The 17,529-nt window shown below is 43.5% G+C and overlaps 1 protein-coding gene across 2 annotated transcripts in view; it reads right to left on the reverse strand.

The window, feature by feature from the left end:
- The window catches only part of RTCA (RNA 3'-terminal phosphate cyclase), a 197,415-nt gene extending 181,142 nt beyond the window's left edge, over positions 1-16,273 (reverse strand). For both annotated transcript variants that reach the window (XM_056867702.1, XM_056867701.1), the window contains exons 1-9: positions 16,226-16,273; positions 13,027-13,127; positions 10,852-10,995; positions 9,210-9,333; positions 8,424-8,482; positions 6,823-6,964; positions 4,707-4,831; positions 3,311-3,369; positions 2,733-2,827 (exon numbers count right to left, since the gene is read on the reverse strand). In XM_056867702.1, coding sequence (XP_056723680.1) covers positions 2,733-2,827; positions 3,311-3,369; positions 4,707-4,831; positions 6,823-6,964; positions 8,424-8,482; positions 9,210-9,333; positions 10,852-10,995; positions 13,027-13,127; positions 16,226-16,273 — 897 coding nt within the window. The remainder of the gene's footprint in view (positions 1-2,732; positions 2,828-3,310; positions 3,370-4,706; positions 4,832-6,822; positions 6,965-8,423; positions 8,483-9,209; positions 9,334-10,851; positions 10,996-13,026; positions 13,128-16,225) is intronic.
- Positions 16,274-17,529: the final 1,256 nt, after the last annotated feature.

Here is a 17,529-nt window from a genome sequence, read left to right on the forward strand (position 1 = left end):
GAGTGAAAGGGCCGAAAGGAGGTTGCAGCTGAACTTTCCCCCTCCTTCCTAATGGATTTTGGCATTGCCTTAAAAAAAATCAGTTTCTATGAGGATACCATCTAGTTTTTCGCCAAGGAGGCAACCTCCATCGAAGAGGTAGGCCAGCAGGAATGATTTTGATGAGTAATCTGCTGACCATGCCCTAAGCCAAAGTGCTCACCTAGATACAGAGGAAGCTGCTAGGGCTCTCGCTGAGAAAGTCATAGAGTCCAGAAGGGCATCTGTCATAAAGTTAACTGCCTTTAGGATTCTGTTCAGACCTTCTGACACCCTTCTATTTTCTTGTAGAATCAGGTCTATTAACTTCCTGGTCGACATGATGCTGCAGTGGCAGAGGCTTGGACCGAGAGGCCAGATGCCTCGTGAGCCTTTTTGGCGGCAAAGTCCACCTTCCTGTACAGGGGGTCTCTGATGTTGCCTGCCCCATCTTCTGAAAGTAGACTCAAGGATTGGAGGGCTGCAACGGGAGCATCCACCAGTGGGACCTGAAGAAGGTCCATGGTATGTGGTTCTAGGTAATATAGCTTTTTAGTGCTAATGGGGAACTGCCTATTGGACATAGGCATGTCCCGATCTGCCCTTATTAGGTCCTGGAAGTATTCAGGGAAAGGGATAGATCTAGATTGAGGGTTTTTTTGTTTGTTTGTTTGTTTGTTTTAGTCTAGAGAAAAATTCCTTATTCCCCCTGAACTTGGATTTATTTTTGACAACATCTGTGTCCTCATCTGCGTGTAAATCAAGAGCTGCAAGGACTTTAGAGAGTGTAATCTGATAGTCCTGATAGAGGCAGGACTGATGCTCTTGGTACTGTGATTCTACCTCCCCTTCATCCTCTCCTGAGGAAAACTCTCCTTCCTCTTTGTCCTCCACATCTGAGGGGATTTGTGAAGGGGGGTAGCTAGCTCTATTGCCGGGGCCTGAGTTCTGAGGCACAGCCTTCCTAGCTGCCTTGGTGGGCCAGGCATGGCTAGTATTACCACTCTGCCCCTGAATAGCTTCCCCTGTTTGTACTGGGGCCATTGCTGGCAATGGAGAGTTAGCCCTGGAACCCACAGGATCTCTCAAGGCCAGGTCGCATAGGTGCGCAAGCTCTTCCCTCAGAACTAACCTCATTAAGCCAACCACGCTGCAATTAGGCTGCCCACCCGCAGCAAAGGTCTGGGAAAGTTCTACCTTACCTGTCTCTGCTGAATTCCCAGTCAAAACAGCCGGTCAAGTGGTTTGTGCTCCCTTGGAACCCCTAGGGGTCAAACGGGGCATAGCAGCACCTGTTTCTTCAGTGTCTTTTTCCCTGCCCTTTTGCTCTGGCAGTTGTGGCTGTTTTCTTTTTGTGCTCCCTCGGAACCCCTGGGGGTCGAACGGGGCATAGCCTCTGACTCACTCTCCTCCTCTGGGCTTTCGCATCTGTGATTCCCAGAGGGTGATGAATTGCGCCGCTGTGGAGAGAGGAGTCCAGCCACTAATTGCTCATCTCCAGACATGAGTTCTTCTCCTTCGCGTTCCGCCCGGATTGCCATTTTCTCCAGACTAGAAAGGGGGGGGGGGAACTGAGACAGAATGAAGACTGAAAGAGAATGGAATAGAATAGATTAGGGAACTGGATATGGGTAGTAGGTAGGGTTAGATAAGTAGGTTAGATAGGTAGATAAATAGTTGAATGGAATAATCCTAATCTAGTAATATAGAGCTAAGGCTATGCTGCTGTCTCCCTCTGAGGCAGGAGGAAAACTGGAACATAGACTGCGGTCCTAGCTCAGGGGACAGGAAGAGGAAGTTGAAGTTTAGAATCATGCCTCCCTGAGCATGAGAAGGAAACCACCCACTGCTGAAGATGTCCTTCGCCCTCAGAGTGAGAATAAATTATGTAGATCTTAATTTGGATAATACATACATATTACAAAAACTGTCTTTGTTTGGGGCTAGATTTTTTTTTGTATGGGATATGGCATAGCTATAGTTATATATCAGAAGTGTCCATTTTATCTACTAATTTGTGCCCATATAAGATATAAATAGTTCATATAATAGTGTAATATGCTACCAAAATGCCAAACCATGTGAAGAGAATTAATTATTCTTCTGCTCTTGGTAAGTATTTCCCTCTGCAATTTTTACTAAGTGAGAGCCAGTGTGATGTAGTGGTTAAGAGCGGCAGATTCTCATCTATAGAACCCGGTTCATTCATTCATTTCATTTATTACGGTCATTTTACCAGCATTATAAAAATACAGCGATGCATACCATAAACCTTATAGAGCCGGGTTGGATTCTCTGCTCCTCCATATGAGCGGTGGACTCTAATCTGGAGAACCATATTAGATTCCCCACTCCTCCACATGCAGCCTGCTGTGTGACCTTGGGCTAGTCACAGTTCTCTCAGAACTCTCTCGGCCCCACTTACCTCACAAGGTACCTGTTGTTGGGGGGGGAAGGTGATTGTAAACTACTTTGAGACTCCCTTTGGTAGAGAAAAGCAGGGTATAAAACAACTCTTCTATATTTTTTTAATTTTGAAACTATCTATGCTGCCTTGCAAGGAAACCTGCCTGAGGCAGTGCATGAAACAAAATATAATGAAACCATAAAACATTATATTAACACCCAGCATTAAAACCCAGCCAAAGAATAAAACACAGGGCAGTTTAAAATGAGATTTAAACATTTCTCAGGCTCCAATGTGCAGTTCTCACTTGGTCTTGCAGATAATCATCCACAGCTCCTCCATGTCGAAGATTTCCAAGCAACATCTCAGCAGCTTCAATTCCAACTTTGTCAGCATTTTTACCTGGGTGAAAAAGTACACAGAAACTTAGCAAAAGCTCCCAAGTATGACTGCCTCTTTAATAAATTAAAACTGTAACACTAGATTGCAACTTTAAGCTATTATTAAAATAGCAGAGCTTTGTTCAGAAGCACCTTAGTGGGGGACACAGCTGATAGACACAATCTTGCTTCTCCACAACAAGTAGCATCTAAACATATAGAGGTTTGTGTTAACTGGGCCTACATCTTCGGCTGGGGATAGAGGGGGAGGACTCTACTTATGATAAGAAGACTATGATCTATAACAGCTATTTCACACATTACAGTTATCATGTGAGAACAGAAATCCTGTGAACTGGACCTATGCTAAGAAACAAGCCTCAGAAACGTGGAATTTTATTGACTATGGTTATTAAATCATCGCTGCCTGAAGCACGGATAAGGAAAAATAAAATGTTACCATCAAATATATCAAAGCACCTCATCACACTAGCAGAATTCTCACCTCTTTTACCAAGTGATGAACCAGCCAGTAAACAGCCTGTAGAAGTCTCTGCAACAATGCTAAACAAAAGTGGGGAAAGAGCTGTTACAGATCAAAACATTTCTGTGCATGGTGCACCCTGTGCTAGGCAATGAAAAAAGTGAGACATGAGGGTAAGGCCATCATCCAACAAAGAATTTAAGGCAGCTTCTGCATGGGAACAATTCTCTGCTCCTTTTTGCTACTGTGCAGGGAAAAGCATCCTCAGCAGCAAAGCTGCCCTCCTGTGGAAATTTACTCTGCTTGTCCCTCCCTCCCGCCCACCATTCCCCCATCCCACCAGGCTTTTTGCCTTAAAAAAAAAAAAAGATTATTGGTAGTCAGTATCTTTTTTTTTTTTTTTTTTGAAAAGGTAAAAGGTTTGCCAGTAGTGGGGGAGAAATGGCATCGAATGTGGTGCTGGATATGGGTGAGGAGGTACAGAAATTCATACGTTCCCTTCCACACTTTCTTAAATCCATTTAGGATATGAACTTCCAGGAAACAGCGTACCAAAACAGGTTTAGGAAAACCTGCAATAGAGCATGTGAAAACCTGGAAAGTTAGTGGAAGCACTACAATGTCACAAGGAAGCCAAATTTAAATCTTATGCAATCGCGGAACTTAATCGGTGTGGGACTAACCTGCATGCATCAACAAGCCATTAAGTTAAGAGCCTGTCACTATATCTAATTGTAAATGGTCCAGCCCCTGTGTGGATAATAATGAATGCCACACAATGGGACCACTTACAAACAAGAAGGGGTCTCTACTCTGCACAAAATAGTTGATCTCTTTTGCTTTTACACTACAGCTATTCCCCTTTTTGCTATGTATGAATTATATAGATTAAAAAAGAAGCCCAGACATGAAATCAATAAGCAGTATTCTTCCTTGTTTTTCAGTTACTCAGATTTCATTCTTTTGATTTCCATTAAGTTCCAAGAAAAAAAAAATTACAGGCTATGCATCTCCCTCTTTTTTCAGAACCATTTGGTCCATGACTGCCCCACAGAAACTGGTTACAGTTGTTTACGTTCAAGTACTTCAGCTTAACTTCAGGTAATATAGGCTGTTACCGCACTCCGTATTCCCAGCGATGTATCAAGAGTTTGGAAATGTTATAAAAAACATCGTTTTAAAAGGGTTTTTGGATGCCACGGCTAAAAAATGGTTGGAAGACGTCTTCACAGCTAAAGGGGCCTACCAAAGTGCGAACAGTATTTTTTATAAATTTCCAAACTCTTAATACATTGCTGGGAATACCTAGTATGGTAACAGCCTTAGTTATAATAGACCATTTTGAAACCAAGGCTTAACTTGGCTGTTGACTGGCTTGTTCAATGAGTAGAACCGCAGGCAATTTTAATCTACTCACATTATTCCACTTCCAGTTCCAAACGCCTCACTCTCAGGTTCTTGAACAGCCTGAATGTTGACATAGATATCCCGGAATTCTTTTCTGATACACCTCACCGCTGCTGACGACATGTCTTTCGCTAACTAACATGGCAAGCGGAAACGGTCCAGCGGTTACACAGAGTTCTTGAGACAAGAGTTACTTATCATATAAGAAAGATTCAGCACAGATGGCTGTTTTTCAGAAGAATTAGCCACTGTCATTCATGCCTTAATAACTTTTAGATTTGGGTGTACTACAGTAGCTCAACGCAAGGCTGTCTTTGAAGACCATCTGTAAATTTCACCCAATTAAAAATACTGCCACCCATCCTTTGGCTAGTTTTTTCCCCTCTTTTTTTTGCCATCAAGTCACAGCTGGCTTTGCAATTTATGGGTGAATGGGAGGCATGGAGAATTTACTGTGAAAATGAACCTCAAATGGGGGAACTTAAGGGTAATTCATTGATCTAATTCATTTTTTATTATTACTAATGATGTTCTATAATCGAACTATATAGTTAATATACTATGGTTGATCTGAAGTAATGAAATAATCATTTATGATTTGAAATAATATGAATTTATATTTAATTGATTTTGGATAAAGAAATTACATTTAAATATATAAAACAATATCAGGATTAGAATTTTATACAAAAGAGTACAACAAGATAGAGGAGAAGTTTTATATTTTATTTTAATATATTTGTATTTTCAACAATAACTCATTGTTTTTTACTCTTTCTTGATGACTTTTATCAATTGTTGAACTGTTTGTTTATATATTATGAAAAATAATAAAAATTATTATTAAAAAAGTCACAGCTGACTTTTGGCAACCCCATAGGGTTTTAAAGGCAAGAGACGTTCGGAGGCAGTGTGCCATCGCCTGTCCCCACGTCAGGTCCCTGATAGTCCTTGGAGGTCTCCCATCCAAATACTAGGCAGTGCCAAGGCTGAGAGTGACTGGCCCAAGATCACCCAGCAGGTTTCCATGGCAGAGTTGGGGTTCAAACCTGGGTTTCCCAGATCCTAGTCCAACGTTTTAACCACTATACCATGCTGGCTCTCTTCGCTAGTATAACGGATGGAAACATGCTACATTGGGAAACGTACAAGTACATATGCAGGTATAGGTATGTTTGCCCTGAAAGGACAAATAGCTGCTCACCAGGGCCATCCATGGACATGGCTAAATGTACTGTCTGAAATAGAAGTGTGAGACTTGCTATTCCACATTTTTATCTGTAAAGAGGTACTTTCCAGCTACCACAGAAGGTTTGCCACTTACTCCAGGATGTTGGGGAAGATGTGCTGTCACTAGCATCAAAAGAAATGCACTTGCAACATGTTTACAGCCATTCTATTAATAGTTCAGTAATACTTCTCATTTTTGCTGTGCACTAGAGTGCTTGAAGCCCTTCCGCTCAATAATCTATACAATAACCCTGGATGGGAAGCCAGTCTTCTTAACCCCATACTCTGAAGGTGAGAGAACAGTGACTTTCCTAAGGCTGCCAAGAGATTTCCTGGCTGATGCAAGGGGATTTCCTAGATACTGAGTCACTACATAACAGCAGGATTGTATCCATACATTGCTTGATGCTGTACTATCATTGCACAGAAGCCATTATTCTATCTGGGTTTTCCTGTGTGAACAAAATGACAGCTATAGTTCAATGACAATGCAATATCTAACAATGTGTGGATGGACCCCAACTTTCTTTAGCTATTATGAATCTGGCGCTATGGCACTCCAAGCAGGTATCAGGGACTGAGCCCTGACTGAAATAAGCCCTGGACACCTTGGTTCTGTGTTAGGATTCTGTGTTATTAAGGGCAGGTATCATTCCCATTTTGGCAAAATAACAACTGACCCTCCTTGACCACATAATTGACAGCCCAGTACTGTGCATGTTGATGGAGAAGGTTCTCACCGAGTTCAGCAGGCTAAATAAATGCACATGGAATAGCAGCCTAATATTTGTAACAGACTGGCTAATACAGTTAATAAGAATAAAATGCTGTAACACTGATTTACAATGTCTATTTCAGCACATGCACCCCCTCCGAAGACGATGACAAACACTCACTTTAATTGGCAAGGCTCCAGCCACAAAGGCTCGCCCGTGGATCTTGGTCACGGTGCCACGGTCCATTAGATTGATTGGGCTTAGCTGTTTAACCGGTGACATTCGGACTATCACTTTGCCACCTCCCTTCGGGTAATAACCCCTGTTAAGCACAATAATTGAACAGTACTACACTGCCAGTGAAGCAGATCAGATCATGACCCTAGAGCCATTTTCTCTTACACGTTAGCTTTCGATACGGAGGGATTATTATTATTGGTATGGAAGAGTACTCAATCGTCCACTCTCCTGCTTGCAGGCAGAAAGGGTACAGACCAGTCACCGACCGACCAGCTCTGTCAGAACAAGGTCTGGGTGCTAAAGTAGACGGTCTGATCCGGCACAGGCTATTCTCAGGCACTCAGCAATCATATATTAACATAAATAACACAAGAAGGTCAAAGGCAATGTAAGTCTTCAATATAAAATATCCTAAATATTTTGTTTTCTAGCCTGGGTGTTCCAACCTGTGAAGAACATGAGTCGTGTATGCAGCTTTTGCCTCATAACATGCAGACAGGAAATATAAGCCAGAATGGCTACTTGTAGCTCATGACCAACACAAGATGCCCTTTAATTGATATCAGCGTTATCAGAGCCCTCCTAATGGTATATGTATTTTTGTTAATATTCATGAATGCTTTTGCCATAGCAGTCAAATTCAGGCTTATCAATACATACTTTTTCTGATCCCCTGTCTCAACTAAGAAACTTTCCCATGTGAACAGACAAGGAGAGGTTTCCAAACCTTGGTCAGACAATTCGATGCATATCTTCAGGCAGGTTAGTAAAATGTGTTGTGATCTACGCTGCACAAGGGCATTTACAATGAAGCCATTTTAAAGCAACAATCCCAACACAACCAACCAATCTACAACTGGTATTATCAGCTGATCTGATGAAAAACCACCACCCCTTACTAAGGAAGAGCTTCTTCTGCCACTGCTATCACGCATATCCCCAAACGTTGGAATAAAGTAACCTGACTAACTGAATCTAATATGCATACAGCTTCTTCTTAATCTCATCTCACTGGAAGGGGTTTTATAAACCTAGAACACTGTCAGTCACTATTGCCAACTGTTGTAGTGACCCTCCCTTAGTAGCCATAATTTATGATGATGGAATTAACCTTTGAGATCAAACAACGCAGTATAATCCTGTCAAAGCAAAGCATAAAGGTTAAGGCATGACCAAATAATGCTTTAATTTCAGTGGGATTACTAGGAAACAGATTTTTGAAAGTTAAACTGGTAGTTTCTCTTATTCCATTAACAGGTTATTATAGGTACCATTAGATTTTCTTCCCAAAGCTATGCCATTCTAGCTTGACAAAGCCTTGGTAGGCACAGAATCAAGGATTATCTCCATACCACTTGTTCTGTCCTTTGCCCTGGAACTCTAAATGCTTAAAAACAATTTGGAAATGAAACCCACAGTGCAATCCTAAACAGAGTTACATCAGAATGGTGCCAGCCTGTTTTGGACTGCACTGCCACCATCCCAATTTGTCATCTAGAGTAAACAAATATAGTCTTAGGCCACACAACACTGTAACTTACCTCTTTTTGATATCACAGTCCAATGTCAAATTGAACTTCTCAACTATTGGCTTGAAGACCTGGAAAGTAAATAGATTGGTTAGAAAACACAGATGTGACTAAAAGATCTTTTTCTAGCACATTGACAAAGGAAATGGAAGAAAACATCTTACTGGGATCAATAAACTAAAGAAAGCTTACTTTCCTTTTTAGGTGTGACTATTTTCCTCTAACCTCGCTCCCTAGCAGTAGTAAGCACAACCCTTTAGATATATTTCAGTATTCAAAATCACAGACAAAGTAGAAGCACATTATCTTCTAACGAGAACAACAACATAAATGTATGATGCACAAAAAGCCCCATCACTGAAGAAAAATGTGCTCCTGTCATCAGATTAAAAAAAATTTAATACACAACAGTATGGTTTCAGGAACTAAATAATATGCTACCACTTATCTGGTCACCTGTAGCTAGTAAGAATTACTTCCAAGAAAGCAGGAAGGGAAACCTTTGATATCCAGAACAGGGTTCTTGTACCCCCCTTCTTTTAGGCTATCTATGCACTACACTTGACTAGCCTCAATATGTATAGGCAGGTGAACTAGTAAAATTGCTTGAGTAACTGTGGTGGGCTTACTAGCAACATGACCTGTTCCTACAGCCTCTGTTCTCAAAACCGTTTCATAGGGATCCGTTTCAGATTTACACCAAGGCTGAACTTCATTGCATGACAACAGTAGAAACAAATGATTACTTAACCTGTGAGATTGAAAAAGCCAACTTCAGGCAAGCAAGGCTTCCCTTACCATCACTGTGTAGTCAATCTGGGGGGCCATTTCTGCATTAGTACCTCCTTTCAAATGAAGCTCTGAAGGAGAATCTGCAAACAGCACGCAAGGCATTGCCACTTGCATTAGCAGGCAAACACTCCTGAAGTGGGAATGTGAAATAGACAAAAAGCTTTATTATGCAGCTAGATCACTTGTGCAAAGGTCATATCAGATTATTAGCAGGATCAGGTTTTTACATTTTTTTTACATTTGACAACTGATAAAAGATCTAATCATTGTCTTTTAATCAATTCATTGATTACATAAATTTGCACATGACCAAAACCTGGTCTTTGATCAGCCCTATCTGGGCAGCTATGCCTGGTTGCTACCTTATGGTCCCCGTAGCCCTGGCCCCTCCCTAGTTCATGAAGAGGGTGCCTTCCTCACGAAGTTTAATTTCTTAGCAGTTTTCATGTCCAGCCTTACAGCAGTAGGTTTACCATCTGGGGAATTTGGAATGCATTCTTTTAGGATTGTGGCTTATCCTCCAACAACATCCGTTTGATTGGCAGTTGGAGGTCTTCAGCATTTAGAAGTTATATTAGTAAGTAATCATGCTTGAGGTATGTACTGTCATGCTCTTCCCCTTTTCTTTACAAGAAAAGTGAGGTCAGTGTGGATCCTGGGGCACAGTATTGTGCATTGGACTGGCTGCTATGCCAAATCATCTGGCTGGGGTGCCTCTCTGGGTCTGGAGCAGCAGCTTCGCGTGAGATGGATTGGTCACTGTGGCATGCTTTGGGAAGTCTTCCTCATGACAGCTGGGGAGAACATCACACATTTTGGCCAACCAGATACCATCATGATTCAGCTTGGGGGAAACAACCTGCCAGGCTGAAAAGGCTGCAACGACTTGTCGTTGGCTGTGACAGTGGGCCTTCAGGAGCTCCCAGCTGCCCGGCACACACCTTTTTTGGTCTCAGCTTCTGGAATGGCAGGTGTGGTGCAACACAGACAACTCTGAAGGTCGACTTCAACCAGGAAAAAAGTGGGCAGAGCGGCTGGTCGTTTAATGGAATTGGTTGGGGATGTTGTTAACCAGCACCCAGATATTTCTTTTTGATGGTCTGCACTATACCACCCTGATGGCATGCACTTGTCTAGCTAGGGAATTACTTTAGGTTTTTAATTGGCTCCTGTTCTATGAGCTGTTTATGTACATTTTATTGCTGTTAACTGATTAAACATATGTATTGTTCTATTGATGGAATTTATTGTTTTATTGATTATATTGTTATCTGTCTTTGTGGGAGAGGACTGATGTAAGGGAACAGAATACAAGTTACCTTAAAATAAATAAAATGCACTTCTCTGTAACCAGTTGGCTCCACATCTGCTTTCTGTGTGTGATGTAACTCAGTAGAGCCATTCAGTAGCCACTAAAGCCTGCCTGACTCTTACTGGTCCTGTTCCTATATGGGGAATAGCTGTTCACCAAGATTACTAACACAAGGATCATTTCAAAAAGTTTCTTACAGTGTTCAATACCCACAGTAAAGCTAGAGTTTCCTTATCTTAATAGTAAGTTCCCAGTGGTTGTTTCTTTTACTATAGAATAAACTTTCTTTAGAACAATAACAGCTGTTACCAGTGCAATACATTTTCTGACACATACCCTGCTGTTTTGGTGTCTGCTACATGGGTTCCACCCTTGATCTTCCCTGGAATGAAAGTGATTTCCGTGGACCCGATTTTGCCACCTTCCAGCTGCCCATCACACAAGTGTTGAACCATCTCCAGTCCTGACAGATGCTGAGGCCTCCAAACACAGAATCAGAACAGAAATTAAGCCTGTCTGTAGTCGCACATCACAAAACATACTATTACCTTGTGTCACTTTCATGGTCCCTTTGTCAAAGATGCTATTAATTACTGGGCCACCAGTAGCAAGATTACCTGTTTATTACATTTGTATCTCAGACTTCTTCTAAGGATCTCAGAGTGGCATGCATTGTTCTCCTCCATTTTACCCTCACACAAATTCTATGATATAGGCAAGGCCTGACACAAAGTGACAGAACTCTGGTTATGCAGCGAGCTGTATAGCAGAGTGGAGATCTGAACCCGGGTCACCCAAATTCTAGTCTGACCATTATGCCACAATGACCCTGCTTGCTTGCAGTTGCAGCAATAATCAGTCTAGAAAGCATGCTATGGCTGCTTTCACCAGTCAGAGAGGGATTAATGCAATGCTAGCACATTTGTATGGGTCTTTGTTACAGTGGCCAAAAAGTGTATGGGGGCACTATTGCAGCCCCCCCTCACTCCCAGCCTGTCAAGAGAAGGGGCTGCAATACTGGCACAATAGACTTTGTTCTCTGGTTGCAAGCTAGCAGGTCTTGGAGAAAGAGTTATAATAACACCCTGGCATTTCTTCCATTCCTGGAAAAAAATGTCACAGCATTTTTGCAACTATGATGGAACCAGCCACTCTGCTTAATGAGCAGCCTTTCATTTCCTATATTTGCCTTAACACCAGTGTTAAACAGACTGTGCATCTGCAGGCAGCAGGTTAATTAAATATACTTCTGGTGTCCGATCTATCTCTCATAAACAGCAATATGTATTGCAGATTGGAAATGGGTTAACTGAAACGTCTCATCTGTGCTTTGCCAAATAATCAGAACGTTAAGGCCAAGGTAAGTTCTTTTTGCAGTAATACACAGAAGCTCCAACAAACATTTACCCAGAGAAAAGCTGCTGATTTGTAATGGTGTTCAGCTGATTTAAGTGTCATAGTTGTGTTCACTAGCTATACAGATTCCTGAACAAATAAATTATGTATGATGTTGTTGAAGGGGAAAAGGGTGTGTATGTGAATTCAGGCTTATTAAACAGCCACAGGTTTGCATTTCCTATGGTAGGATTCATCTCCTGACAGGGTGAAAAATAATTCTCCTTAGGGTTGCCAACAGTCTTGGAAAAGAAGTCTTGTCCCTTTAATAGAGGCTTAATATGTGGAAACAAGCAGCTGAAAGTTTTCATGTTATGGAGGTTAATAACATCTCCTGCTAAATAACTTCCCATTAAGTCTCTACTAAACGGACAGAGCATTCTTCTCCATGCCTGAATCTCCTCTACTTTATAAAAAGCAGTTTTTCTTTTAAGAAACTGACATGCACTACTGACCATAGGTATGGCTAGGCCCGTTACCTCTGTGGACTTATTGTCAAAATGGAGGGAAAGAAAAAGGGCAGAAGCAGATGGATATATTTTTAATACATTTATTTATGAAATTATATGGTATACTATGTTATGACAAAAATCCAGTTAAATGGAAATAAGATTAAGTGGAACCAAACTCGGAGTTATCAACTATGGAGTTTCCTCTCTCATACAGCACAGAAGAGAATTTAAAGAGATGAAGAATGTGGATCTGCCTAGTACCATTTCAGACTGCTGATTGTAAACTCAAATGAGGGAACACAAACACCCCGCACACACAATATTTTTTATAAAAAAAAAAGATTCCTGCACACATAAGTCTAGTGTATCAGAAGTGATACTGGGTTATGACAGAACCTACTTGCCCAAAATCTACTTTTCTATACAGAGGGATTCAAATAAAAATCTAGAGCAGCATTCAGTTATGTGATTTCCTACCTACAGTCTCATGTGGTACAATCAAGATACAAGCTTACCACTTCAGTGAGGACTATGAAAAGGATTTGTGTATCCATTTGTCAGTTTGCGATGCTCTAAAATCAATTTCCAATTTTTCACGCACACAAACAAAACTTCCAGGGTTTTTCCCCCCCCCTTCACAACAATTCACCAGCTTTATAATTACCTAAGACCAGGCTGACTCCTACCAGCTCGGATATTTTTCACTCGCAAAGGTTTTCTGAGGAGGCAGCTCAGGGATGTGGAAACCCGCAGGATCTGGCCACCCTGCGAGGGAAAGAGATCATCAACTACCTATTCAGATGGTAAACCTACTGCTGGGAACCCAAAGCAGCTTACAACGTATTTACTTATTATCGTATAAATGTACATCTCACTCTCCCCCTGTCTAGCAGGGCTCAGAGCAGCTCACAACATATATGATAATAAAAACTATTAAAACCACAACAGATAAGCTCAATATATTACATCTAAACCAGTGGTTCCCAAAGTGGGAAGTACCACCCCCTGGGGGGCGGTGGGATTACCTAGGGCAGGGGTCGGCAAAGTCATTAGTGAAAAGAGCCAAATATCAACAGTACAACGGTTGAGATTTCTTTTGAGAACCAAATTTCTTAAACTTAAACTATATCGGTAGGTACACTGTTTATTAACTTAATAAACTTTAATTAAAGTTTTAAGTCTCAATTAAACTATAGGTACACTGAATAAAACTTGATATCATACTTAAAAGTGATCTTATTTATTGATAAAAATTAAATTGTAAGTCCCTGCCATTTCCCCCTCCCCATCTGGAGGCCTCGTCTGGAGGCCTGGTCTACCGCCATAAAAGCCTATTGGTAGACCTGGCCTCCGGTTGAGTCCCATTGGGAGGCCAGGTCTATCCATTGGCTTTCTGGGCAGTAGACCTGGCCTCCGGAGGCCCATAGAAGCCAATTGGTAGACCTGGCCTCTGAAGAGGGACTTTTCCCCATCCTCGGAGTCCAGGTCTACCGCCAAGAAAGCCAGTGGGTAGTCATGGCCTCCCAATGGGACTCAGCCGGAGGCCAGGTCTACCAAAGGAAGCCTGCCCCGCCCAACAGCTGATAGGCGGGCGGGGGGGGCAGGAACTGCTGAGCCGTCCAACAATCGCGCGGCTAGAGGGGAGGTTTTAGCCTCCCAACCATTGAGGGCAAGGGAAAGGGGGACCCGGCCATTCTCCACGGTGGGGGGGGGGGAGACAGCACGCCCGCTCGCCTGCTCTCTTGCGCTCTCGCTCTCTCTCAGGCGCGCCGGCTCCGCAGCCCGGCTGCCGGCGCGAGCGGGCGCGAGAACAGGGGCTCCAAACCAAGTTCGGAGAGCCGCACTCAACGGGCCAAAGAGCCGCATGCGGCTCGGGAGCCGCAGTTTGCAGACCCCTGACCTAGGGGGGGCACTAAGAGGCAAGGGGGCAGCAGGGGGGCGCTAGAGGTGGGCCCCTTCAACTGTGTTGTTGGATAGGGTAGGGGCGCTGGGGTTGAGTTTGTGGAACCAAGGGGACAGTGGCCCCAAACGTTTTGGAACCACTGACCTAAACCATTCAAAGTTCTCTCTTCCTCCATGTTATCCTCACAAGGACAACCTGTGAGGAAGGTTAGGCTGGGAGAGACTGGCCCAAGGTCACCCAGCTAGCTTGTATTATCAGAGTGCAGATTCAAACCTTGGTCTTCCGGATCTTAGTCCGAGGCTTTAACAACTATACCACAATTGTGCCTCGTTGTGGACAGGGGCTGCTATTCAGAGCTTGATTGGCCAGGGGTCAAGTAAACTAGGGCTGATCAAGGAAAGGTACCTTTTTAGGTCTATGCAGAGCCTCCTTCTCTCACTGTTGAGCCATCACAGCCTACAGTGTCTCACAATTAAGCAGCTAAAGTCCCAGGGCTGATGCAGGGTTTGCCATCCCATTTCACTTTCCAGGTATTAAGCACAATTCCTGCTAGGGTTGCCAGGTCCCTCTTTGCCACCGGCGGGAGGTTTTTGGGCTGGCGCCTGAGATGGGCAGGCTTCAATGCCCTCGAGCCCAGTTGCCAAAGCAGCCGTTTTCTCCAGGTGAACCGATCTCCATCAGCTGGAGATCAGCTGTAACAGCAGGTGATCTCCAGTTAGCACCTGGAGGCTGGCAACCCGAATCCCTGCCCGCGTGCTCGTGGAACCTGTCAAAATGTTTTCCAACAGCATGCGCGTTCTCACAACAGCCTGTGGAGTAGGTTATAAGGCAGGGGCAGAATTTCAGATACGCTCCTTTGGGAGGAAATCAGCTCGGACAGCCAAATTCTCCATGTCAGAGATGCGCCGAACTAATGATACGGTCATTTGTCAATATAGTTTTGCTGCTGCAAGAACTGTAATAGCCAAAGTTTGGAAGCAAGTAAATAAACCTTCAATTAGGGACTGGAGAGAAAAATTATGGAAGTATAGGAGGATGGCCAAATTAATAGAATTCCTACATGGAAACGATATGGAAGAATTTAAAATAACATGGGTGAAGGCCGTCACATATTGGGATAAACGGGCAAAAATGGATTTTACCAAATTAGTGAGTTACAGAAACAGGTTTTGTATATTCTTTATATTGTTGTTAATAATGATATCTTTAAAGCTGTTTAGACACTTCTTCGGAAGTCCGGTGAGGGGTCATTTTTTATGGTGGGTGGAGGGGCAAAGGGGTTCTTTGAACTTTCTATTTTTTTTAATTTAGATTGTATTAACGTAGATAAAATGACTAAACTGAGGCTGTCATATTTTGGTGACGTCATGAGACGACAAGAGTCACTGGAAAAGACAGTCATGCTAGGAAAAGTGGAGGGCAGCAGGAAAAGAGGAAGACCCAACAAGAGATGGATGGACTCCATAAAGGAAGCCACAGCCCTCAGTTTGCAAGATCTGAGCAAGGCTGTCAAAGATAGGACATTTTGGGGGGCTTTCATTCATAGGGTCGCCATGAGTCGGAAGCAACTTGACGGCACTTAACACACACAATGTAGATTATTTCATTGATACTCTTTTGTATTTTCTATTATTGCTTTTATCGTTTGTTTTATTGCATGTTATAAAAATTAAAAAAAATATTATTAAAAAAAAGAGAGAGATGCGACGAACCCAGCTTCCCCCGAAATCCAAACCCAGTAACCTCCAAGGGGCAATGCTATGTATTTGAAATATTTGTGACAGAAAAATACTGCATCAGAATATAACATTCATCTGCACGGTCTGCTGCAATGCAGCCCCCCCCCCTCTTCAGCCAGCTGTCCTCCCGGAACCCATTCATTCCGCCCCGAGGCATGCGCGGTTGCGTCCCCGACGGCCTCTTCCCTCCGCGCGGGAGCCCCTCCCGCCGGCTGGCTCACCCCTTCCATAACGCCGCCGTCGATCTCCACTTGGTCTCCGTCGGCCATGGCGCGCCTCCGCGGGGGAAGCCGCCGCTGGGCCCTGCAAACGGCGAGGAGGCCGCGGCGGATCAGCAGCTTCCCCAGGCCGGCGCCGCGCGGGGGGGGGGGCGAGCAAGGAGGCGCGGGGAAAGCTCGGCGCCACGAGGGCGGGGGGGAGGCGGCAGCAGCCGGGAAGCGCCGCCCTCCCTCCCTGCCTGCCTGCCTCCCTGCCTGCCTCCGGCTCAGTCCTATACGGACAGGGCAATGCAAAAGAGGGATCACGGCCGCAGCGCCATCACCAGCAAGCGGTCGATCCCAGTTTACAATTGGTCGAAGGAAGGCGTGCTGATCGCCCGAAGATGACTAGCGGCCCCAAAGAGGAAGACCCAGCAAGAGACGGATTGACATTTACATGACTTCCAGTTAATTGATATAGACCGAATAGGCAATGTTTTATCCATTATGTTCCAACCCTTCGTCATGCGATTCCTGGGTTTTCAAACGGCATAATACACTTTTTATTATGTAATAGGTAGATAATCTGATTGATTTATATATTTTTACAATTACATACTTAGATATATTTTATTTTACCTGATTAATATTCATGCTTGTTATAGGGTACTGTATTCGACTAAGTTTATTTTTCTGTTGAATCTGCTCTATTGTTTTTGTATATCAAACGGTTTTTACCCTTCCCTTTCCCCCCCCTTAATCATAAAAATAAACCTTTTTTAAAAAAAAGAGAGAGACGGATTGACTCAATAAAGGAAGCCGCAGCCTTCAGTTTGCAAGATCTGAGCAAGGCTGTCAAAGAGAGGACATTTTGGAGGACTTTCATTCATAGGGTCGCCGTGAGTCGGAAGCGACTTGACGGCACTTAACACACACACATACACAAAAGCCCGTACGGCAGAGTAACGTTTTAGTTGGTTGCATCGGGTGCAGAGAGGACAGAGGAGGGTCTCTGACGGGCCTCGATAGTGGTCGGAGCGGGATTCCCTACAAAACAAAACAAAAACCCTGAAAACAACAGTGAACGTGTTATAATAACATGATACAATCCTAAATACGCCTCCTTGCAATTAAAACCCACAGAGCCTCACTGCCAGGTAAGTGCGCACAGGCCTGAGGCCGCCACAGCGGGCAAGCTTTCAAGTGGTGCTGAGCACGTGTGCTGTTTTGGTTTGTCTTAAATGGTATTACAGAGGCAACATTGCCTAGTGGCTAGAGCGTCAGATTAGCCTGCGCAGAGGCGGATTTGAATTCCCGCTCGGCCGTGG

Source organism: Euleptes europaea, chromosome 2 (assembly GCF_029931775.1).
Source record: "Euleptes europaea isolate rEulEur1 chromosome 2, rEulEur1.hap1, whole genome shotgun sequence".
Lineage (NCBI taxonomy): Eukaryota > Metazoa > Chordata > Lepidosauria > Squamata > Sphaerodactylidae > Euleptes > Euleptes europaea.